Source organism: Dromaius novaehollandiae, chromosome 4 (genome assembly GCF_036370855.1).
Source record: "Dromaius novaehollandiae isolate bDroNov1 chromosome 4, bDroNov1.hap1, whole genome shotgun sequence".
In the NCBI taxonomy this organism is placed as follows: Eukaryota; Metazoa; Chordata; class Aves; order Casuariiformes; family Dromaiidae; genus Dromaius; species Dromaius novaehollandiae.
In genome coordinates this window covers 75,890,760-75,916,925 of record NC_088101.1, presented here as the reverse complement: position 1 = coordinate 75,916,925, position 26,166 = coordinate 75,890,760, and the positions used below count along the sequence as shown (strand labels likewise).

Below are 26,166 nucleotides of genomic sequence, written 5' to 3'. Positions count from 1 at the left end.
GTGATCTTTTTCTCAGAAACATATGCAGGGGCTCATATCCTTATTAGAAGAATGTGTATTAAACTTAAAATAACAATGGGTATTCTCAAGCAAATAAACACTGAGGTCTGTGAACAAACCATTCTGCTACCTTGTGGGTTCAAGAGCCAGTTAATTTACACTTCATTTTTCTAGCAGTCTCTGAGCTAGAGACCTGTTAAGCAAAGCTCAGTCAAACATGAGTAGGCAAAACAGCTCAATCGCCAGAACATGCGGGAGGTGTGATAACTGCAGGCACCAAGACGATGCCCCTTCATAGTTGTTACCATCCACTTAAACATTTTTAAAAGATCCTTTCATTTTCAAAAAGAATCAGCAAAATGTGTTTCAAATATTCTGTGCAACTCTACTACACCCAAACATTGACTTGATTCTTGCGTACCTTTCCTCCGAATCTTCTGGATATTTAGGTTTTAATGATAACTTTTATTCTAGCTAACCAAATACACAGCGAAGTTCCTATTAGTGTAAAGAGTATTATGCACAAATGAGTCTAGACACAAGTGCTAAGAGATCCCTTATTCTTTTCATAAGGCTAAAGATGGTAACTTTGTATGCCACTATATAAGGTTACCATATTTTGTCTAATTATCATGCGGTTTAGAACTTGGTATTTTATAACAAAATGCTTTGCAGCACCAAACTTTTCCTGCCAAACAACCTGAGAAAGGCAAATGCTGCAATCCCATTATATGACGGGATCTACACTGCACAGTACAGTTAATTTGTGCATGCATTTCTCAGAAGCACTAGGCTTCCTGCGTAACTGTGTTCCACAGCATTTTAGCACACATCACTCATTTTCTCACTGGCTTTGGAAGCTTATATTACATTGCTCTTGCCAGAGCAACTCTCCAACATCTTCATTTGCTGTGGCCCTTAAAGGGGACAGAGCTTGATTATATTATTCATTATCCTGACAGGACACCTTTGGCACTTACGTAGCTTAAGTTCAGCATCACTGCCACATACTGCTGCTGCAAACTAGTGGCAGACAACAGTCATGCTGAACATAGTTCGTACTGCAGAGTACTAGCGTAGCCTTTTATGCAAAAATATTTACACTGATGCTAGAACAATTTATTATGAATAACGTAGCACATCATGGTACCAACAGCATCATGAAGCAAACTTTAATAAAACATCAACCTGCATTTTGTTGACTTAATGAATGTTAAATTAAGCCGACTCAACCTGAATTTCCAACACAATTACACTGAAATGCTCATTTGAAACTCTGAACTTTATCTTGAATACACAATATGTCTGCTCTAACTGACTGCAGAATTACTTGAGTATTTTTAGAGGGATTGAAGTGTCCTTGATGGCCACAATAACTCCGCCATGGTCCAAGTACAAGATGTGATGCTCTTCTTCAAAGACCTGCAAGCCAGACAAAAAAGGCCAGCTAAGCAAATATACCAAACAGCAGAAATAAAGTGTATGAGTAAACCAGGGCTAAAAGACCTTTATCTTTTATAATGTCTGCACTTTAAATTAGAAAGGACATAAAAGTCAGTTTCATTCCTATATTCATCCCAGTTGTAAAAGAAAAGAAAGTTAAGCAGATTAATCAGAAAATTTTCAAGTTCAAATCACAGTCAGATTTAACTGTCAACAGTGATCTTAGCCCAAGCTTATGTTATTCACAGTCTGCATTCTGCATTCTTTCCTGTTAAATATCAACAAGGGACCTATCACCTTATTTTGGTATTTGCCATATTCTGTGTATCTTGCAAAATGAAATGCTTCATAGTCTAATTCTACAAAAAAATTAGGAAAGCTATTGCTACCTGTGGCTCTCTCACATGTTCTCCAGACTCCATAAAACTTGAAAGAATTGGTGCAAGCATATTTTCTGCATTTCCAGTATTAATGACTTGTTTAAATCGAAACTTTATGTGATCTCACAATGAGGCCACTCTGAGTTTGGAATCAAAATACATATAATGGTGATTCAATGATACAAAGGATTCAGAATTTCCTATATTATTTTCTGGAGGTCAGCAGTGCTAAAATAAACAAACAGATAAACATCTTTCCTCTTTTACATCTGAAATCTGCGGCAAGACAGAGTTTGCCCATGCTATTAGTCTGTGAAAGTTCATTTAACATAAGAGCAGGTGATAAAGTGAGAGTTACTATACACACTTAGCAATTAATACATGAGCATACACCCTCCCACACACTTTGATGAAGCAAAGGTGAAAAACATAAAGGTTAGCTTGACTTTGCTTCGTGAATGAGAAAATACTGACAATACTAAACACTTCTTTTTATACATTTAGAGAATTTATCACTAAAATATTGAACCAGAGGGGGAAAAGTCTTTATCTTACAGAACATTCACAATTACTTCAAAAATAGTAAGCATTTCCTATGGGTTCAAAATTCAGTCTTTCTCTCATCTAATAATGTTTTATGGGAATCTTCGAGCTTCGTGTCTGATCAGCTTTTCAGTGTTGCCAATTTGCAGGCAAAACCCTCATATGAGACATTTATAGCCCTATCTACTTATTTCACACAGCTGCATATTTTAGAACGGAATTCAATAAAGGACAGCCATTAATTTCAGATGCACCTCAAAAGGATGAGATCAGTTGGAGTCATGTAAGCAAGCAAAGTTTTGATCTTTCTCCAAACTGTTTGAACATCTGCTCAAATCAAAATGAAATAGTATACGCCAGGATATAAAGTTTCTGAAAGCTTCACCGTCATATTGAAGATAATGGAACCTGGCATCTGTATCGCTTTATCCAAATTAGGTTTATCCCCCTTACTCTTAGAAAATTACCAGGGCACTTCCCAGTGCATTATTCCAGTAGCCCAGATTTATCCTACTTCCACTTCAACTGTGGCACACTATAAGGCACATTGGACATTTCCTAGCCATATTAATGAGATCTTTCTGTCATCCTCTCCTTCACACACTTCAAACACTTCATATCCAAAATATATTAAGTTCCCTTAGGAAAGCAAATTTTCATCTTCAGTACATTGTAAAGAATTCACTCCTATGAAGTTGAGTGCAAAAATAAGTATTTGTCTCTACTCTCTGGAAAAAAAACCAAGACAGACAGTTTGTAAGGAATCTATGCAAAGGTGGTCCTGGTGTCAGAGCTTAAGTTAGAACCCAGGAACAAGTTTACAGTCAGCCATGAATTCTGATACATAAATTTAAATCTCTCCACTAACTAAAGTAATTTAGCAAATTTATTATGATCCCTACCAGCAGTTAGCCACTATGGAACTAAATTATTATAACATATTTCCATGTTTTTTTTTACTTCTTTGAGAATGTTATGTGCTTTATAATCATAATGTCAACTTTTTTTTCTCTCTCTCTCATTCCTCTCCCTGTCTGTTCCTGTGTCTATTGTAACAACTTCAGCAGATACTTTGGGCCAGATTATCTGTTGGGAGCAATTAAGAGAGTTCAATGAAGCCACCGAAACCTTGTTTAAATGGTCCCAGAGTAATGTATTCCATGCAACTGCACTCTCAGATATGTAAATTGCAAAAATAAACAAAAATACCCAAAGTCACATGCTTCTCTCACAAAATTCCAATTTAAATCTGGAAATAGAACTTTTCCTGCCGTAGAACTAGCCAGTTGTACCTTCTCAGATGGTGAGAGGCTGGAATTCCAGCCTTTATTCTTGTGTTTAAAGGTGTTACCATCCATCTCTTTGATGTCTGCAGAAAAAAGGTAGTCTTGCTTAAAAGAGATTTTTCCAATTGTTTTGATACAAAAGAACTTGACATGGAGAAAGAATATTCCTACAAACAAAGCACTGGGATGGAACTCCAGAGATGTAGATTCAGTCCCTAGACATACAATAAACTTTTCTGTATAACCTTGGCAGATTAATCGACCATTCCGTGTCTTGACTGGCTACTTTTCTAACAGATCAAATATGAAAGTTTTGTTACTGCTTTTTGCTTTTATTTAAGCCATTTCTTTTGAAAGCCAGACCTCTGTCTTACTCTGTTTGCTCTGCCTCAAGCACGATGTTGTAACAAATGCTGTTGAAATAGCAGTGGCAACGATAAACGTGAACAGAAATCAGTTTTTAAAAAACAGCCCGACACACTCAGATGTCTACATAGGGTCATGCTCAGCATTTAACAGACTATTCTAACATCTTAAAAATCAAGACTGAAAAAGCAGGCCCCACAGGGAAAAAACGTGTAAAACCTGGATAGTCTGAAATTGTGTTCAAAGATTGGTCATTTCTCCCAGGATGCAATATTTATTTACCTATCTGATCAACATCACGGTCATTGACACATTTTATGATATTGTTTTCCTTGTATAAGAGACAAAGAAACCTTCCAAACAGACATAGCTGTCCCACAAGTTCACCTCAGGCTGTATCTTCATGGTTCACATAAGATGATCTAAGCCCATGTAGTTTATGATAATGTCAAGATTAGATTTCCCTCTCCTGCATGAAGTCCAGATCACTGTTGCTGCATGGACATTTAAGTTACTTGTCAATCAGCTCCTAAACTACTGCTATTTATAGTGCAATGTTGTACAGTACAAAGTCACAAATTTCAGTTTGTCTTAAAATGTTAAAAGCAATGTAAAGCAATGTTTTCAAGAGACATCAAAAAGCAGCTCAGGCATCACGTAACAGAGAGGCAGGGGAAAAACTGAAGCCTGCCCAAGTTGTATTGTGGCTACTTCTAATCAAAAGCCTTGTTTTACTTTTCCATTTATTAGAAGTATTTATTAATTTCACAGTGGTTTCTTGTTTGGGCATTTTTATTTGTGCTTATCAACACCAGCTATATATCTTACCACTGTAAGTCTTCATGAACTTTCCCATGTGACATTACCATAGGCAAACTATGTAAACACGGGTTTAATTGAAATAATTGTAAGAACTGTACACAAATGGCTAACAAACTATTGAAGGAAATTGAGCAATGGATTGTTCTTAAATGAAGAACTTATTACAAATTCAGTGACCCAGGGACTGGTCCCAGTTACGGTTCACAAACTGAATCTCAGTCAACAATGTGATGCTACTGCATAACACAGAAATCTCCTGATTTAAGTTGCCAGTAATATCAAGACATCAGGGGCAATCATCTCATTCTATTTAGCACTGATAACACTTGTAACATTGCATTCAGTTTTATCATGCTCCAGAAGAGAGATGACAGATTAGGGAGTCCAAAAGACGAGCAAAAAGAGGGAGAAGAGGTTAAGAAACTTGACGCAATAGGAAAATTTGGTGCATCTGAGTTTGCTTTTTTCTAACTATGGGTAGACATGATAATGACCTTTCAATATCTAAAAGGTTATTCTGGAGTGACAGGAAACCACTGCTCTCCAAAGATGAGAATAAATCAGCTTAACTTGTAAAATTTGTGAAACTGCAATAACAACAGCAAAAAGCAAGGACAGCTTATTTTAAGTATTCAGAAAAATCTGTGAATAATGGGAAGCACTACACAGGAAGCCTGGAGCATCTCCTTCAGTGAAGGATTAATGAACAGGTCAGGCAAACCTCTATTAGAGACACTGCAGGTACATCTGATGCTGCCTTAGAAAAGGTGATTGGATTACACGATCTTTGATCTTCCTCCAAGTCCTATATTCCTATGAGTTTTAGTGCCAATATTGCTATTATTTCAGGATAGCTTTTATTTATCACTCTCATTACCCTTTAATTCCTTGAACTGGTTTCTCCCTAAGTCCTTTATATTTACTTGTCTGTATTGCTCTGTCTCTCTACACAACCACAGACTGCTTTTCCTCTAGCAGAGTTTGTATGCAGCTCCGCAGCAACACGTATGGGATGTGAGAAAGGTGACAGGTACTCAATAGTCGCAACTGCAGTTTCCAAGTCAGTGACTTAAAACACACCCTAAAAATCATCACAAAACATGAGCTTTGCTCTTCTTTTGCCTGCTCAGAAGAGTGGTAATTTGCTGTCTAAATAATTCCCATATTATCTCACAGAAGTCTTATCTTTTGTTTCATGAACTTTAACTGAGAAAGGAAATGTACAGCTGTCCCCAGGAGTCCCCAGGAAGAACCTGTTTGATCATGAATAGTGAGGTCATAAAATAGATAAAAGAATCTATATTTTCATTCTGATCACAAACATTAAGATTGAGTAAGTGCTTTCAAAGGCTTCACAGCAGTTTTAATTAAAATAAAGAAAGCAGCGGTATTTTTCATTCTGACTGTCATAATGAGTATCAGTTTGTGACTGATTTTACAGCCTGAATAGTCATCTTAAGGTCGATTTTCATCACATCTCATTTGCCTAAGTGTCTCACAAATAAAAACAATGAGAATATGAATTTGATCCCCTTCACTCCTTCCTCCTTACTTTTCACCCCAGGAAAAATATGGAACTTTGGTAAATGGTGACTGTAAATCATTAGAGAAGCCTTTGTTAAATATTATGTAACACAGTACCTATTGCAAGTCCTTTAAGGCTTTTGCTTTTAAACATCATTTGCTAGAACTTGAGGAAAAAATTGGCATAAAAACCTATCTTTTAAAACTCAAAGGACATTATGATGACAAAACTAATGTATTTCTTTTATAAAGACCTTCTGTGGAGTATAAATGGCACCCTACAACAGCAATATAAGAAAACGCCTGCATTATTCTCTTTTTTTTTTTCATACTCTCTCTGGGCTCAATAACACTAGTGAGAGCATCTTCACAGTTAGTTCTTCACAGATAATAACACAACTGAATTTCCCTTCAGCTGAACATTAAAACAGTATTTTAACTGAAACTAAATGACTTTATGACACACTTCTGTGCTTTGAGTTTTTTTTTTCCCCCGGATAAACCTTATAAATAGATTGCAGAACTTATATTTTATGATTATTGAAGCTGTTATTTAAAACTTGAAAAGAAAATATCCCTATGATTAAACATAGCTGGGACAGAGTAATTTAGGATAAAATACATAATAAAGGTACAGTACTTAAATCAACATTGAGCACTGTGAGCAAAAGATGTTCAAAATTCAGATGACATTACAATTACTGCAAAATTGTTTTTTAAAAACTTCGGTATTAGTAGTCCCAGAATTCATTAAATCATCCTAACACACATTCAAAGGTTTGTGGGTTTTTCAATCTTTTTCTGTTTTCTCAGTTTCAAGGCAGAACAGAGTTAAGTTTAAGTTTAAATATAAGTTTTCAGATTAAGAAGCAGAAGAGTTTCTTCCTTTTTACCTAAACTATGTCTTTCAGGTTGGAATATTCGTGCTGTAAGAACTAGCCCATGTCCACTTCATCAATAGCATAGGATGATCATTTAAGTTATTTAAACCTAAGGGAACTCCATTTCTTATGCAAGATACTTATGAGAAGATCTTTAAAGACTAATGTTTTTTGAGTAACAGTGGAACCTGACAGAACAGCCCATTTCAGGCTTTGCAAATCTCCTTTGCTTCCAAGCAAAACAAGGATAATAATAGCCATCTGCCTCAAAAAAGTGGGTACATAAAGACTAGTTAAGCATTGTAATATTCATCACATTGGGTACATTAAAATTATTTCCAGGTGCCTTTGATTACTTCTGCTTCTTACCTGACGCCACGTGTTCCCACAGTCAGATGTTATGTACATCTCTTCTTTATATTCAACCAGCTGAGACCCCAGGTTACCTATCACAAAACAGAAGGATACAAGGGTTGCAATTAGACAGTGGAGTCACCCTCTCCTCTGTCCAAAAGCGCAAGAAAAAATGACTGTCAGGCCAAAACAGATTGGATCTAGTAGTGATACCAGTCAGACTTTTCAGGCCAGAGCAAGAACTAAATTTGAATGATCACCAGGCATTTCTAGTAGCACCAGCCATATCTTCTTAAAAACATATATGTAACCTGTCTTTTTTTCTTTTTTATTTTAACATTTACATAGTTGTCTACAGGTGGGAGCAATGAGGCTTAACTCTAATACTAAATTGCAGAGGCCAAACCATGCTCTAAAGAACAAACAGAACCTGTTTGTAAAAAGCCCAGACCACTCACTGTTCTTACTTCACAAAGATTTTACATATTTTGCCAAAGACACAGTAGCAAGGTCTATTTCCCTTGTTCCTGTTACTGCCACAACATTTTGTTCCCTCCATCTTGAACCTTTACTTTAGAGACCATCCTTAACCCTACCTCTTCTGCCCAGAAAGCAATGGATAAAACTACTTTTCCAATGATGACAAATCATCTGATGAGATGGTCAGCCTGTGAAGATAAGGGTCGCTCCGGGATCCTTGACAATTTACCTAACCATCAATCAATCACAGATTCCCTTGCTTACATATGCTCCTGGTTGCTTCCTAATATATACGAGGGAATGACCTTGGAGGGAAGGAAGTAAAGAACATTAAATTCGTAGATCTAAAAATGTAAAAGAACTGAGCTTGCCAAAGCAGAACAAGGCAGATTCAAATTGTGAATCCCAGTCCTCTCTCTCTGCCCACGAACCTCCTCCGCTCTTACACATACTCACAATGTAATTTCTTTAACTTGTGAGAAATGTCTACTTCTTGTGTATCACAGGTCTACTATATACTAAGGATTTAATAATCCACAAATTATTATTAAAATGTGCACCACAGTTCCACAGACCTTAATCAGCTATCAGGGATCCCTTTTTACTAGGCACTGTATAAAACATGTAACAGAAAGAAGTTATAAAATATCACATAATATCACACAAAAGATTGTAGGTACCCTCAAACTAACCAGGGAACATTAAATATAATTGACATCATTATGATCTGTACAGTAGGCCCTAAACTCATTTCACTTTGTAATGGCAATGTAAGCCATGTCCTGGAATAGTTTGCCCTTGCAACTGTCAGCCTTTGAGAACAGCTTACACAAATATTTAAGAATGACAAATAAAACTGATTCTGTTTTGAAGCAAAGAGGGGAATCACTATTTTTCTGCATGCCCATTGTTATTTGGCCCAAAAATTTGCAGGTAGACTCTATTCAAAATTATCCACAGGCATTAAAGAATATTTTAGTTTTGTTCCTCCATGTAAAAAAATGATATTTATTTATCATGTAAACTTTATTATTATTCATCTTGAGCTTTATTTGTTAATATAAAAGATGAACTGTTAATGTAAAAGATGTTTTATCTGCAAGATTTTATGAAGTGGTAGAAAAATTCGGAATCTGGAGAAATATATAAAATATAACAAATAATATATAACTGAAAAACTGTGGCTAGGGGATTGAAACAATCTGTAAATACAAAAGAGTCCAAAGCAGAATTGCCTGATTTACTTAAATATTGACCAGGAAGCTACTGAATATCTTGACAAAAAGCACTGAAGACCAGTAGCTAGCATTCGGATTGCTGCAAAGCAAACAGAAGTTTTGGAAGAAACTTGTGGAACCACATCTTAGCAGATGCAATTCCAAATGCTGAGATCTCTATCTTTTAACAGGCTGTATATCAAACAGCAAACTATTAAACCGCCAGTAAGTTTAGAGTGTTTTTGTGAAGGAGCAATCATAGCACAGTATTCCTTCTAAATGATATTCTTCACGGGATTTTTCCTTAAATATATGGTTTGTATGTTTTTAGAGTAAAAAGAAGATAAAAATTATCAGATCCTCTTAAGTAGAATAGACTTGAGGAAAGAAAACACTTGAGATTAGGATAGCGGCGTGAAATTTTACTTGTGTGTTATATAAATAGCTGTTCTTACCACTAAAACAGATCTGTTTATGCAGACGGATTGCACTCATTAGTGCTGAAAGGTTCTTGAGAGGAACAATTGCATGCACTGCCCAAAATACATCCTCTGTTTGGGCCATCAAGATCGTGTGTGCTTCACTGTTTAGTGCTTAACTTTAAATTATTTAACTCCAAATACAGCCTAGACAGGATTACAATATTCTTTATGCTGAATCACAGAATCTGCAGGAATTAGTTCATTTTCTTCAAATGCATGTAACACTTCAGAAGATGCCTCTTTGTTTCCCATATTTCCAACCCACTCCATGCTTTGTCCTTTATCAAATAATTCAGCACAGATTTAATTGGCTGTGTCATTTTGAAAATGAACCCATATTCCTGTAGGCAATGATGAGATTTGATAAGCCAAGACATTATGAATGAAGTAATGAGATATCCACTAAACATGTACCTAAGACCCAGGCTTGTATGGATGAAGTATACATTAAGGCCTGTAATACAAATGTGCCAACACCAGCCTAGACTCAAAATGCAGGAATAACTCTCATCATTACTATTGGATGTGACACCAGTTGTGCTAACTGGGAAGGCAAGAGAAACATATAATTGCAAAGTGAATAGCCCTTACTCTTTCCCTGCAAACATCACCATCTTCAAAGCAGGCAGGCTAGGTCAGCACCAGGACTGTTGGGTGCTTACCCGTGGAGGCATGTCACCTCATCAGCTTCCCATCATTCTGCCCGCTGATATGGTGAATGCAGCTGGGCTAGAGAGGGCAATCACACAGCTTCACAAAAAGGTTATTGTTTCTACAGGCATCTGTAAGATTGCCTAGTTTTGAGAAAGGTTCTAGTGATACCAGCAATCACAATGAAACTTCAGTGTCAGAAACGACCAAAAGCTACAACCACATCATCTGTACTAAGCAGAAACAAGCACCAGGGCTCAAATTTTTTTAAAAGCAGATTCAGCTTTTGGGTTTTTTCTGTCCTGCATTCCTTGGAAAATTACATCTTTCAGTTACAGTCATGTTGCATTCACTTAGGCAGAGCTTCTGGTATCAGAGAAAAACCCAATTAAACATCACTTAAACCTGAATATTATTTAAAGAGACAGGTCAAAAATGAAAGCTTCACATCTAAGCTCAGTTGTATTTTCTTCTCAAATTGAAGGTTATTTAGATCTAGTAAGGTTCATGGCCATTTTTAATTTATTATCACTCCGAATCCTAGAAATCCATGTGATCACAGGTCAGGAAACAAGATCTGACTTTCCTGATCTTCACAAATCTCATCAGGGACATTCAGCTTTGTGGAGGAGGTCTCCCCACCCACAAAGATAAATCTGGTCACTGGAAGGAGATGTGGATGAGAAATCACCTTTGCCAGGTGGGAAGGGAGAGGAGGTTGGTTAGAACCAAACTGGCATGAGGAATGATGAGGATCATAAATTTTCTCATGAGTTTAATTGAAAAAGAATAAAGATTTACATCCCAGAGAGTCAATATCCTAACCAGTAAAGACATGTCTTGAGATGTGCAGAACTGGTTCAAATCTTTGAGGTTCAAATCTTCAATTTGACAAGCTCCTGAATCTGAAGCAGCTATGTGTATTGGAAACCTCTTTAATATTGATCAGAATCTCTGTCCCAGAGCAAGAATATCTTCCTGGTATATTCTCCTGAAGCACATTGCCTTAGAAAAGCAGAATTTTCCACAAAAAGCCATTCAGTTGGAAATTTTCAAAAAATTCTTACTAGAGGTGAGAGTACAACCTAAAAAATAGATTATCATGAATTTAAAGAAATAGCAAGGAATTACAAAATACACACAATTCCTGTTAGAAAATTAAAGCACAGGCATTTCTCTCTCTTTGGGTAACTTCTGCATACAAACTTACTCAGTACAATACAAAAAAAAAGTACATTAGCATTAAAACATACATGTACAATGTGAAAAGAAACACAACCAGCAAGAGATGCACAAAATCAGTTACAAATCACAGAACTATCTGAAGTGCAGTTTAGTCAAAGAAAAACACATTTGGGCACCTGATTTAGAAGATTTTCTTGTCTTTTCTTGCTTGTTTTTTCTAAACCCAGAGTTTTGCATTATATTCATATACTCTTAAATTCCAGCTTCTCCTTTACAGTATACTAATCACTCTCACAGACACACTCTTTCCTTTATAGTTTTGTTACGGAGATCCATAGTTCTCTTTAGCAAGTGTGTTTTGTTACCTATAAAAAATACGTTTCTTTGCTTCTCTTATAGTCTTACTTTCCTTGATATTTGCACAGTTTTCACTGTTATGCATTTCTCTGAATGAATATATTCTCATGCTTCTGGAATTACCCATAGAACCTTTTCTTTGGGATGGCTGGGGATGATAAAACCTATTTTCTTGTTGGGATGTTAATTTTTTTGCTGGTCTATGTGTTTCTTTGTGCAGATACTTTTATTGAATACATTGCTAGTTTTGCTCTTGGATAAATGTCTTATTTGCAGTGGGAAGCAGCCATATAGCCAAGTCTCAGAGGTGACAGAGAGAAGGAAATTTCCTTAGGGACACATAGGGGAATATGCTGAGTTTGTTAAACCCAAGGTATCTTTGAAAGTTGTTCATCTGGAAAAGTAAAACTGGAATAAAATTAAGTCTCTCAAGGAACTTACTGGGCTCACCACAGATTTGTTTTCAAACCTTTCTATTTAAATTAGGTCGCACAAGAGTTGGGAGTTTTCTCCATTTCACAAGTTGCATTGTTTTAGCTGTATTTTTTATATTATAATAACACATGACTTCAAGCATTTGGAATATTCTGTTGTTTTTAATATGTCTACTTTAAAATAAAGTGCACAATTTTACTTGAAGCCTCTAGCTACCCTTATTTTGTGTCACACTGTGTTACTGGATTAAGCCAGCTAACTAGACAAAAGCATATGTTATAACACCGTATCAACCAGTTTGCAAATGAACTGCAAAAAATCCTGAAATTAATAAAATTGCAAATAAACACCTGCAAAATCACATGACCATTCAAAAAGTACAAGCAAAAACGTCTTGAAATTTTCCATGCTGTATCAATGCGGAACTATTATCATCATGAATGTTACTCATAGTAAGTGTGGCAGTCAAAGGATACCAGTCACACACATGCACAACTGACATTGCAATCAAGTGACACAGAAGGTGAGAAATAGCCAAATTATGCTCACCTCAAGACAAAAAGCCAACACTTCAGGCAAAGACATTAAATATGTCAGTGGTGGGACTGAGAAACTACGGAAGAACTATAATTGGAAATGTTCTGTTAAAAAAAAAAGTTGAAACACAGTCTGAAGGTCGATCTTGCAGCTTTCCAAATGCTACTGCAGTTTACCTTACTCACACCCTACTATTTCCTTCCGTCCTTTCCTTGTTCACTGCTGTCCCATCTTTCAAACTTTCTACAGTGTCCCCTGTCTTCTATTGCAATATTTCCTATTTCTACCTATCTTATGCACTTAGACAAATTTACTCTCTCAGAACTTCATTATTTTGTTTCTGTTCTCTTCTTTCTGCCTTGTTCCATAGTACCTCGTAACACTAGCCTTAAAGGTGCAGTTTTCAAGTACCGTTCCATACTACCCATTCAAGTACTACCCATCACATACCAAAGCGTTCTGACTGAAATGCACATCCACACAAATTACAGAGAGCTGTTTGGTGAGTCTCTTTGTTAAAGCTATAAAGTCTTAAGTGACTCAAGTGCACCACTAGAACATGGAGCCTTTTTAATCAGTTGAGCAAGTATGCATTAGATTTCAAATCTGTCTCTAGTAACAAATGACAAGAAATATACTGAAGGTGATTCAGGTTCGTACTGAAAAAGTTACTGCATCTGGAATAGGTAACCAGTTGTAGAACACATTAGCTGGAGCTAAAAATGATATCATTTTAACATCACTTTTAGATCTAAAGGGCCTGAAATCTCCTCTCATATGTGACATAGAGCCTTTTACCACCATAGTTTCAAAAAGTTTTGTCTGTAGTACAGAAGCTTCTCAAGTGAAGCTTATATAATTTGTATCTTTTTTTGTAGCTACGTGACAAGCTACAGGAACAGGAAAGAAGACCCTTCAATTACTGTGAGAGTGTTTATTCAGCTTTGATTTCTGCTTTTCTCATCCAAACTTAAATATATTGTTCAAGGCATCTTAAGAGACTCAGCTTTTGTCTCAAATACATGGAAGCTACATGCACACAATAAATAAGGGAAGGCTAGAGAGTGTCCTCCAGCCCTGAGGTCGATAGGAAGGTCCTGACCATGCTCGTACCACATAGCACATGACCCTGGGTCTCCTGCAGCCCCCAAGTGGTGCTGCCATTACCATAAGCTGTATTTTTGTGAGGGTTTTTCTCAAATTACCTAAAATATCATGAAGGTTATGCTGTAGGCCATAAAAATGGTGTTTTCATAGCATAAAACTGAGGATGTATGCGACATGCCCCAACTCATAACAGATCTGTCTGAGGATACAAAGCCTGCTGGACTAGTTTGATTGAACTGTGTAGGTTAAGAGACCTAGCTGTGATGCACTCTCGTCCATACTACTTCTCAGAAACAGTCCTATGTGTGTGTGCTCTCTCCCAAACCACAATCAGGGATATAACACACGCTTGTACTGTTCTTAAATGCTTCCCCAAAAAGTCTGGACCATCATCAGAGCCAGGATACTGCACTAGATGGACTCTTGATCTGAACCAGTATGGGCCCTTCTTATGCTGTTACCTTATTATGGGAGATTACTAACACCCTGCAAGTTAAATTCAGGAAACAAAAGGAAATATTTTGGATTTAATTTTGGACAGGGAATTAAGCACAGTTTTCTTTCTTTTCTGTTACCTGAATTCTTATAAACCTTTTCGAACTGTGCTTTGGGATACAGGGATACCCTCTCTTTTGCTTTCACTTTACTTCTCTTGAGTTAAGGCTAATTTTAAGGTAACAGGGTAAAATTACAGTGTTTCATTTTTTTTTGGGGGGGGGGGGGGGGGGGGAGGACGACACACTCTCCTGAAAACTAGAATACAGGAACAATAGCTACTCTTCAACATATTTCTCCAGGCTATTCCCAAGTTTGCATGTACCAGTTCAGAAGTTGGAGACATAGGGATCTGAAAAAAATGATGTACTGAATGATGATTAATGGCCAGCTAAGCTTTCTGGAAAAGTGGTATGGCTGTGTAAAACACTTAAAGATCCCCCAGATCTCAAAAGAGGCTGGGACATCTTAGCTAATTTAAAGTTTGTCATTGCTCAGGTACTGTGGCAAGTTCCTACTGTGTGACACAAATGTGGCAGATTACTTTCATTTACAATTTACTACTCATTTACACATTTTAACTACTTGCTCACTGCATTTTCTAATATTTTTATATGTGATATTAGACATATTTACTGTGAGAGGAAATACTCCCCATATGTAACATTTTGATAATCCTTCAAACATGGAGTCTTTTCTGGTCAGTTAAATTTAGCACACAGGCAGGTATCAACTCCAAAAAGAAATATATAACTTTCCTAGATCACTGTTAATTAACACAGTTATACCATCTTTCCAGGCAATGAATAATAAGCTAAAAACTTGTGGTTCATAAACTAAAAGTCACAGTGTAGAACAAGCATACAAAGAATTTGTGTTTAAATGTCCCAGACAGACAACTTTTGCTCAGCAAACTGAAGATGTGTTTAGCTGTGGACTGAGGGAGTGACTCACACTATCAGAATCTGGGAACATGTTGACATGAGAAAAATCTTAGAGAGTGGTAGTATCTTCACTCCGAAGTGCACTGGGAAATGTTCTATCAACTCCCTGCTCCTTCATCCTTTCTTGTAGTGGCATCATGGCACGCTACTTTTGTGAAAGAAGACATAAATTTATCACAATGTATACAACATATTTGGGCCAGATATGACAAACAGGAAACTGAACTCCTTCCTCAATTCATGCTAGCATGCAACACTCACTGCTTGCTTGATTTGCCATCTGGACTGGAGATTAAGCAGAGAATCACAGTAAACTAACACCTGAAAAATATACACTTCTTTTAACATTTTCCATAGAGAAGCCGTTCACGAATTTATAGTAAAAATTTCACATCAATTGACACACATTTCATAGCTTATGCTGTGAAAAAAAGAAGCTGTTGCCAAGATTAAAATGAAATGTAAATGCAAAATACTGTAACATTCCTTAAAGGGAGCAAACTAGTAATTTCAAAGAACACTTTAATGTGCAGCTATAAAATTTAATGTTCTGTCTGCACAATTTATATATATTTATAAGCTAAAAATATGCATTCTTCAGAACTATTTATGCAACTTTAATAGAGTGGAATTTTCATTCCTAAATGTGAGTTTAAAAAGATGCAATTTTAAAATCCTATTATTGCATCTTTCCAAATGCTCTAGGCATTAATGCTATTCTACATTTAATTATTCTTTTAAATGAAAATAATTTTCAATATTCTCAGTGCTCTGATTTGCAAGTATATTACCAAAAATACTGTAAGTCACAGGTTAGGTTCTCTATTATCACAAACAACTGTGTTATATAATCTCTTTATAAAGTGGCTAAACTCCATGTTAAAGAGATGATTTATTTATTTGCTTGATTAATAACCACACTGCTCTCAGTAAGAGGATGAACTTCATTGCTCTTACAGTTAGAAACTGTTCTGCAATTTCCAGTTCTTTTCTTGTTTACACCATACCTTAGTTAAAAATCTTTTTACTGCCATTTGTTTCCACCTCATGGTTGTACTTTCAGGAAAAAATGGTATTTTTTTATTGGCCTTTGTTTTTCACAGCTCCCAAGGTTCTTCTTGTAAATAGAATCTCTATTTCCAGCAACTTCCAAGTAGACCTTCTTCGCATCTCTTCCTTGTTCTTGAAAACTGACGACCGGAATTGTACGAATTGTTACTAATGTGGTTTCACTATACTCTTTTGCCAGAGTATTAATAATTTGCTCTCTTTGCTGGCAATTATTTACCTACCTCACCCTCAGATTACATTTCCATTTTTCACAGCATAACACATTGATGGTTCACGGTCACACTGAGATCAACTGACATACATGGATTTTTATCATCTTCTGTCATTGCAGAAGATGTGCTCTTACTAAATCACAACAGTAAAGTTCCAATAGTGTGTGAAATGGCTCAAATGATCTGATTTCTGCATGTGTTAAGAAATCAGTACTTCTGTTGATTTGCATACGATCATCAGTTTGGAGGATCAGGCCAAAGGAAATTCAAGTTCCTTGTGTGTAAAGTATTTCTGATAAGAAGTGTAAGGTCATAAGCATTTGAGTTTTGCCAGATAAGACTGAATATGTGCACTGAATCTAGATGACCTGAGCATCCAAATAATATAAATGCAAGTCAAAATCCAAGTTGACTCAGTTCTTCTATTTGCAAGGGGCATGCAGTTGCTCTTTAGAGTTTTTAGAAAGACTCCAAAATAAGACCATAGCGCTCTAGTTGCATACACATGACCTTCTACCAGAGGAAGGATATACTGTGTTATTGGGCTTTTTAGCCTGGCTGGATATGAGTGGTTGTGCCCCTCTACCATGTCAATTCCATTATAGGTTGACCCCACAATCAAGTTGAATTCAATATAGCAGTCCAATTCAATATAGCAGTTCAATATAGCAGTTATATATAAGCAGATATATATTGATATATCTGGATATCATCAAAAAGGCCGCCTAATGTTCATGTTGAGGAAAGCTGTTGACGAGTTTACCTACCAGGCCTGGTGAGACAATGTCACAATGATAAAAACTCTCTCCACTATAGGAAGGAATTAAGTGCAAGGTACTCTTCCACGACCTGCCATCCCTGACATCATCTCAGAGGACAGTGTAGTCACAAAAAACCCCAACCAAATGAAAACAAACAAATCTCAAAAACCATCAATTAACCACATCAGAATAGTGTAAGCATAGAAAAAAATGAAATAGAAGTAACAGATTCATAAATTAAACTACATTGCTTAATTTGCTACTAAAAGGCATTCAAATATCATATGAGGGAAAAATAAGAACCTACATTAGAATAGCATAGCTTTGGAGTACTTTTGTGGAATAAGAATATTCTTTGCAATGGAAGTTATTTTCTTAAACACTGGAATACATAAAATGTGAGTTAAACACCTACTTAGATAGCTCACAGAAATGTATCGACAAAGGTACTTTGTAGATTCTTAGTCTCACTCCTGTCAACAAAGATGTAGCAGCATTTCACCAGGTATGCCTCCCTCCAGTAAAGTAATTTAAACTCCATTCACACTAGAGGAAGACTTCAAATCCAGTCTTGCTGCAAGTAATGGCAGATGTCATTCTCTCTCAACACCAGATATGCTTGCCTTGATTTTCTCAGTAAATTTTCAAATAAGAAAGCCTTTTATAAGACACTAGTGTAAGAGAAGGCAGAACACATTAATAATTAAAAATAAAAATGAATATATATTCAGGAAAAGAAAAGCAGTGCATGTGTATATTTCACCGAAACATGATCTATAATATCAGAATAAAATAATGCAATTTAAGTACACTGAAAAAGCTCTTAGAACAGTTAAGACATGGTATCTCAGTAATTTTGAAAAGAAGAAACACAAAATTAAATAAAAAATAAATGAATTAGAAGCATACAAAGTAAAACAGATTTGTGTGAATCTTTTTCATAATGAGTGGTCAGCATTGCAATGGAATTTCTTCATTAAATTTCACTTAACAGTAACACGGCCTCCTACATACATTATAATGCAGAACTCACAACTGTCATTGTTGCCAACACACAAGTATATTTGCCTCTTTTACTTCATCTCTTTTTAGGTAGAAAGGAATCAACAAATATTCTAAGACAATTATCTGTATCTACTCTTAAAGACCAAAGGCTTTGCTATTGCTCAGATCAGATTATTTTGTGATTATTTATTCCATTATTTTTGATGGATTTGCTGGGCTGTTCATGATGTTGGAGATGGCAAGACCCTTCAGTCCACTTCAGAGAAAAAGAATGTAGGACAAGTCATTCAGCCACTGTCACTCCTTCATACCACACTAATGGAGGAAGGACATATACATGCAACAGCCAGGCACAATGTATCCAGGCAACTGTAACAGATCTGTCTTAGGAGAAGCAACTCTCTGACTTTAGTTACCTTTTAATTAAATCATTTGATCAGGTTATCCCCTAAAGCAATAGTCTGTAGGAAAGCCATATTTTGGCAATGTTTAGCACACGGTCAATGTTATCGTTCAAAAGACTAGTTCTACAAAGAACACCATCCACATTTCAGGTCTTAAAAATACTATCATGCATTTACCTGCCCCCATTATCAGCCCCGGTGCAGTATCCTTTGTATGGACTGTTCCTGACACATATGGATTGTCTGCCCAGCGGAGATGGAGGTGAAGGTAGCAATCAGGCTTGTGGGGTAAGAAGAAAACAGTATAAAAAAACCTGGTAACAATTATGATTTTAATTATGATAATGAAAGCACAATCAGAGAGTAGCTTCAGTGATGTATGTCTTTTTAGAGAAAGAGAACGGCTTTTTCCCATGCAGCAAAAGTCGAGATTGGAACATTAACCTAAGCGAGCTAACAAGAATCTCTGGTACTGTCCCTTTAGTCAGCCGTGGTCTCAGCAAAAAGGTCTGCAAACTCAAAGAAGTTAGCATGAAATTACAGTACAAAAAGTCCTTGTGACAACAAAAGTGCTTAGAAACTCTGAGTAACAGCAACAAGTACTGCATGTTCATTTGTTCCAAGTTACTAGCTAAAATGATGATTTAAAAAAAAACTGTACTGAAATTTCTTTTCCAGAAAAGAGAGTCATATGCAAAATACTGTAATGACTTTTGGATGCATTTGATCACCTCTCCTCACTAATCAGCTTCCTGCCCTTTCTGCAGTGTCACCTGAAAGTCATTACTGCTCCAACTGAAATTTACAGCAATCTGGCCATGAACTTTGCCAGAAGCAGGATGTCAGGAATGACCGGGAGCTGGTTCCATCGCAGTGGATCAGGCCCCGCAGGCTTTAACCATGTACTGCAGTCTTGAACTCTTCCAAAGGGAGCCAAGAGCATCCCACCTCCAGCCTTCCATTTCTGCTATGTGGAGAGGGATAAAATCTCTGGCAGTGACAGGAGTGGGGGAATCTACTTTGCCCAGCAATGTGGAGCTCAGAGTCCACAGGAGCAGAGATTTGGTGAGAAAAACAGAGGGTTTTCAGTACAGCCTGACAAATAAGAAAATATTATGGGCAGCTGGTACATGTAAACAAACTGAAATAACATAATCTCACAAAAACAATAGACTTTTTGATGGAATTAACCATGTGGTGTTTATTCCCAAGCAACTGTCAAAAATTCCCTTTAACAGGGTTATCTTGGTTTAAGATGAACAAAAATATGAAAGATGGAAACAGAAAAGGTATTTGTAAGCTATGATATTTCTAAGCTTGATGAAGTGCCCCTCATATCCAGACAGAAATGACTGTTGTTATGATTATTCTGAATTGGGTTTTATGGTTGACATACAAGAAAAAAATATCCTCCTTGTGTTACATTAGGCTCTAAAATAAGGAATGCAGTGCTATAGACAGTCATGACCGCTCATTCTAAAAGGTGACTGGACTAACAGCTTGTGAAACCACTGTTCATGTAGCGCAACTAAACTTGTCTATCAGCTTAGCAGGTAAACTCAGCACAAAGCTCTTAGGCTGTCTAAACTACTGCACATCCTAGCATACAAATAACTCTTGTGCGCTTTAGACAGAGGATAGATTAAAAGATCCACTTACAGGCTTGCAGTTTGTCGGTTTGCCATTCATATCAATATCTGGAGGGTTTAAAAAATCCCAGTCACGGCCTTTGTTGTAGGTTATTAGAGTTGTAACTTTCCCATCAATCTTCTGGTTGGCCAAAAAGACTCCTTTTACACCTCTGACCTAAAGCATAAGTGAGAGACAGTTAGTGATTAGTACACATACATCTTTTCAGCAGGATTATTAGCTGTTCTTTTGTGGCTCTGAACAGTGCACTTGAGGTAGTTTCTCCACTAGGAGAATGAATGGTACTAAAAAAAAAAAAAAAAAAAAAAAAAGGAAAGGAAAGGGAAAAGGAGAATAGGAAAGGGAAAAGGGGGGAAGGGGAGAATGGTTACTAACTGCTTTTTATTTCTAAGTGTATTTAAAAGGATATATAGTTCTCTCAGTGTTAGAAGTCTAAGCAAATCACATGCTGAACTAAATGCAAAAGATTATGATAGTGTTGCCTGTCAAAAATTTTTACTATATTTCTGCATTTTTTAAACATGGGTATCTTTAAAATGTTATACTACAAATTACTTCAGCAATTTATAACTGTAACTTGACTTTTACACTAAAGTCCATGAGTCTACACATGTGAACACATTTACAGGCATGCAGGTCTACACGGGATCAGGCCTTGTATCACCAACGTTAATACACCTCCCATGGTCAAGGGTAGCTTATTTAGGTAAACAGAATTTCTCTACTTTTTTTCTGAACCTATAAATCCTACTGAATATATTATTATTATTAGCAATTTCCATTTGACTGTCAGTTTTTAGTTACTAAATTTAGTACTGCCTTTATTTTATTTATGTTTGCTTTCCCTAAACCAGGGTGAGAGCATCAACCAGTTTAAAACTCTACAGACCAACATTTGTTACCTTTGATACATTTTTAAAATGTAGATATTTATTTAACACAATCTTTGTAGGGGTATAATTTATGTGATCCACATATAAATAGTACACAAACAGGTTAAAATCATGTAATATAATATAGTATCTATTAAAATAACACTGAGTTAGGAAGCAGGGTTGCCTTTTGTAGTTAAATGCAAATAGCTCATCTGGAGAAGAATGACTGAGGTCTGACTCATGCTCTCAGGCATTTAGAATGGTTCCACACCTAGCCTCCCCTCCACCTGCTTAACCTCTGAAAGAGAAGTCTCTTCTCTTGGGTGCATGTAGTTGTTTTCAAAAGGATCCGTATTAGAAAGCTATTATAAATCAGAGTGTCAAAGTTAATATGGATCATTGTAGAAGCATCCTGGCAGTAATTGCACCTTATTATGTTTAGTTCTAGCTCTAACATCATCCCTGACCTCAGCCTCAGTATCTAAACTGAATGGTGTTCTAGGGATTTATTTTCTATTTAATACAAAAAAACAGAAAACTGAACTGCAAAAACAAAAAATCCATATGAATCTTTTTGGTGTTCTTTCATCTGATGACTCCCATTATGGCGTAAAGGAATACTAGAATATCTTAACATTTGTTTGTGAGCAACCTGCGTCTAAGAAATGAATTACACCAGGCTTATATGCCAGTTTTGCTCCAAAGGGGATAATACAGAATCAGGCCCATGCTTTCACTTTTCCTAATGATTTTGTATTCTGTGCCTTCCATTATTGTTAGTGCTACTGCAGAGGCAAAAACAATACAATAGCTGTCCTTGAGGATAACGTCTCTTTTACTATAAGCTGTTCAATGTAATATCTATGCTTAAAAAAATTCTCATTTGCACCATACCTGCTGCTATTCTGAATCATAAAGCAGGCTTTTGCCTTCGTTTACATGTGAAAAAAGCAAAACAAAGTACACAGCTGCAGTACATAGTTTTACGTATATACTGAAAGCTATAAAAGTATAGTTGAGTGAATGAGTCTATACCAATTTACACCAGTCAAGGTCTGGCCCTAGAGATTTGTCTAGTTATTATGGATCAGAGTATACTCAGCTCTTTGGTACTTGGCATGATCAGTATAATGTGTTTAAGAGGCAATTGGTCAGTTAAAATGCATAAATATCCTAGGAACTGTTCAGTCCAACAATCTGACATTTCCACAAGAAGTGTCAGCCAAAAAATGTGATTGGCAAAGACCTGGGATTTTTTGAATGAGGAAATACTTAGGACCATAATTTTGCCAAGAAGATACCTATCACCTTCCCTGGGTCAAATGCACTGACTCAAGAGGGGAAAGTTCTGCCTATAATGACCTCTAAAGTTCTATTTTGTACAGACTTCTATTTGAGTCACACAGGTAAAAGTAAGTGCATGGGCCTCACCCATGGAGGACAATATATATTTTTCCTCTCTGACAAAAAAAAAAAATTGCTAAAATCAAAGACATGAAACCAATGTTAATATGGTAATACCTTCCTCATAGCTACGAGATTGTAAATTCTGACATTTACTTTAAGTCTTAATATTCCACCTAACAGCATGAGACAAGATCTTGTATTAAATGTGAAGGTTTCCTTAAGAGAAGATATATATGATATAAAGCATGGTATGATATCTGTGATATTACAGAGTTTATAAATGGTGCCCATGTTTGCCTTGGGACTATTTACAAAGCTTCTTGAATATTTGAAAAATTCCTGAAAAATTATATCAACTTGGCCATTTCTAGCACAGTATAGCTCTCCAGTTTGCAGATGTGTTGATATTTAACAAAACCGAGTTATTACAAATAAATGCACAAAATAGCCAGCTCTTTGAGTGATCAGGAATATTTGCTCCTTACTGACATGATTCAGTCTTGGACTTATCATCACTTTTTATCTGAAATACTTAGTGTTTCCTTTTTTTCTGACTACCAGTTATTAACCCTCTTTGACATCTATTTTAACATAAGTCTGCACTCAGGCTGAAAAGAGAGCATACCTACTAGCAGGGTATAGATTTGATATCTGTTATTCATAAATACATGTTTTTTTAAAAGAACTGAAAAAAGCTACACAGTTACTCTCTGTATTTGAATGGTCAATTAGTTCTTATTCAAATAGTCAGTTAGTTATAGTGATAGCCTGGAACTTTGAAATGTATTTACTTATCAAAAATAGATTTTCCTAAATAATCTAGCTATGTACAAAGTCTGTACAAGGATGTAAATACCTTAGTCATACCCGATTCCTCCATCATGTGCCAGAGTCAAAAATCATTATCCTGTGAACTCGGCTCCCAGGGCATTCTTGCTATCAAAGTTCCCTACATGTCTAAAGACTTGATTTTGAGCATATCCAGATCATTCTTGACATTCATAAGCAGGCTCATGCTTGGAAAAACTCACAGAGTTGGTACTTTACCTACTTTGTTTGCAAGATAGATTTGTGAACACCTTTCACTACCCAGTTCTGACATACAGTCCTCCTTCTTCCTTAAACCTCATACACGTGTGGTTGGCCTACTTGTCCAGGATGATGGAAGCTCAGAATCATCTCCAAGTCAAAAATACTACAGCAGTAAACTACTTTGCAATGCAGGATAGAAAAGGAAGGGGAGGTAAGAAATGAGGAAGCGGTATGCTTTTCTTTCGAAGCAATTTTGTCTTGCTGGGGAATTATTACATATTTTACCTTCCAGAGACAGCACAACCACGAATATGACTCAAATGCCTAGCAGTTCAAACATTTACTTGGAAAGGTAGACTTGGGCTTCAGTTTCTGTGTAAATATTTTTCAGAGTTCACACAATATTAAATATTTAAACAATAATTAGATCAGGGACTGTAACTGAAGTTTCCCTCTTCATTTCAGATGGCCTAAACACTCAGTGATGCATCATGAGTATTTGTATCTTCTCTCTCTTTTTCTCCCATTCTTGTTTAATGAATATTTAAGCATTCAGTGGGAATCAGGCTTAGAATGTTCTCCATTCCCACTCCTATCCATACCCTAAACAAGTTCTAGGATAACCTCTCATCTCCAGAACATGGGAGGTATGAGTTTGAATCCCATCAGGCACAGAAAGGTCATGAAAAATTTTTCTTCCAGTGTCCCAGTTAACTACCCTCCTGCTGCTTTAAAAGATGAAAGCTGGCCAGTATTGCCTTTAGCAGTTATATTTTGAATGAAAGGCATTACTCCTGCTAGAAATAAGTTTGTAGGCACCTATCTTTAGAGAAAGTTCAGAACTATGATGCTTGGAGTGGTGCATTAGCCTAATATAAATCATAAAAAATAATAACTAATATAAAAAGGTGTGAAAGACCTAAGAGTGGCAGATTTAAAACACCCCACCCTGTGCAGCGTTTTCTAGTTCAACTGTCCTATGATCCATCTGAATTCGCACCTGACTCCTTCTGTAAATATCACAAAGCCTACATGTCAAAGTTACCTTTTGGATTCAGTTGTGATGCCAATGCACCAAATCTGACTCAGTCCACTAGTATAAAATTCTGGTATTAGTACCTTCCTACAAAGAAGGGAGAAGATTCACATAGCAAATAGGGTGCTGTGCAAAAGAACATTTTTAAACATTGTGGAGTGTTTGGCTAGTTTGAGTAGTCCAGTAGTTACCTAAGACAGATGAACGCAAAGAAATTCAAAAGGGTCTTTTCTTTGACTTTCTTTGGATTTTTGGATTAGCTCTTGAAACACTTATTTTTTAAAACAGTTCAGCGGTTAGTGGTTCCCTGATGTTTTAACAAAAACCTTTGTGCCCTATAAGCCTCTTTTCTAAATAGCTTTTCTGTTATGAATGTATATTCTGTGGCACATTAATTACTGCATTGTTCTGTTTATTCTTAGTAACTGGTAGCACTTGATCCGGGTTGGTACAAAGCCGTAGTGTTCGGATGGCCCCACAGAAATACAAAAAAAATCAGCTACACAATATTAGTTTGCAATTAAAATTTAAATATATAAGATTTGTGGTTTGAGGGGAAAAAAGTAAGCATGAAAAATGACTACTGTAACTTGTGTAGCTCTTACCGTATAAGGAGTCATAACAGGATCAGATATAAAAGTATTACACTGGTATGCTCATTTTGCAAATATATGAGTCAAATTTGTGACTGGTTAATGCTGGCAGCACTTGGTACAGATTTTGAGACTATGCTCCTTTTGGATAGTCATTTAGTACTCTACCTTTCTTTTTCTTTTCTTCCTTAAGACACACATTTGGGGAATTATTCCCCATTCACATATGCAGCGAGATCAGAAAGGAAATACAGCGCAAAAGAGATAAAGCATATAAAAGTGAATGAATGCAGACAGGTGGAAGCCTGCAAAAGATTTTATAACAGATGCATAAGTAAAAGATGAAATGAGGTCAGCAAAAGATAATGAAGACCAACAGTGCAAATTTTAAGCAGAACTATGCATTGGTTGAAAGAGAAATTTTCAAATCCACTGAGGATTGTCTCTGTGTTGTGTTGAAGATTCATCTTCCAAATATGAGATACTTGCATTAAAATGCTCAGAGAGAAATCCCAGACTAGACCAAAAATATCCCATCCCCAAGGACTGCAGCATGTCTTATCTCCATTAGCTGTTTTGTATAGTGTAAATAAATCATACATTACTTCTAGATATGAGTAGATGATCACAT

The 26,166-nt window shown here is 36.3% G+C and overlaps 1 protein-coding gene across 7 annotated transcripts in view; it reads right to left on the bottom strand.

Annotated features, from left to right (window-relative positions):
* The window catches only part of SORCS2 (sortilin related VPS10 domain containing receptor 2), a 552,477-nt gene that overhangs the window by 59,021 nt on the left and 467,290 nt on the right, over positions 1-26,166 (bottom strand). For all 7 annotated transcript variants that reach the window (XM_064511468.1, XM_064511470.1, XM_064511471.1 and 4 more), the window contains exons 10-13: positions 20,602-20,748; positions 19,120-19,222; positions 7,615-7,691; positions 1,331-1,422 (exon numbers count right to left, since the gene is read on the bottom strand). In XM_064511468.1, coding sequence (XP_064367538.1) covers positions 1,331-1,422; positions 7,615-7,691; positions 19,120-19,222; positions 20,602-20,748 — 419 coding nt within the window. The remainder of the gene's footprint in view (positions 1-1,330; positions 1,423-7,614; positions 7,692-19,119; positions 19,223-20,601; positions 20,749-26,166) is intronic.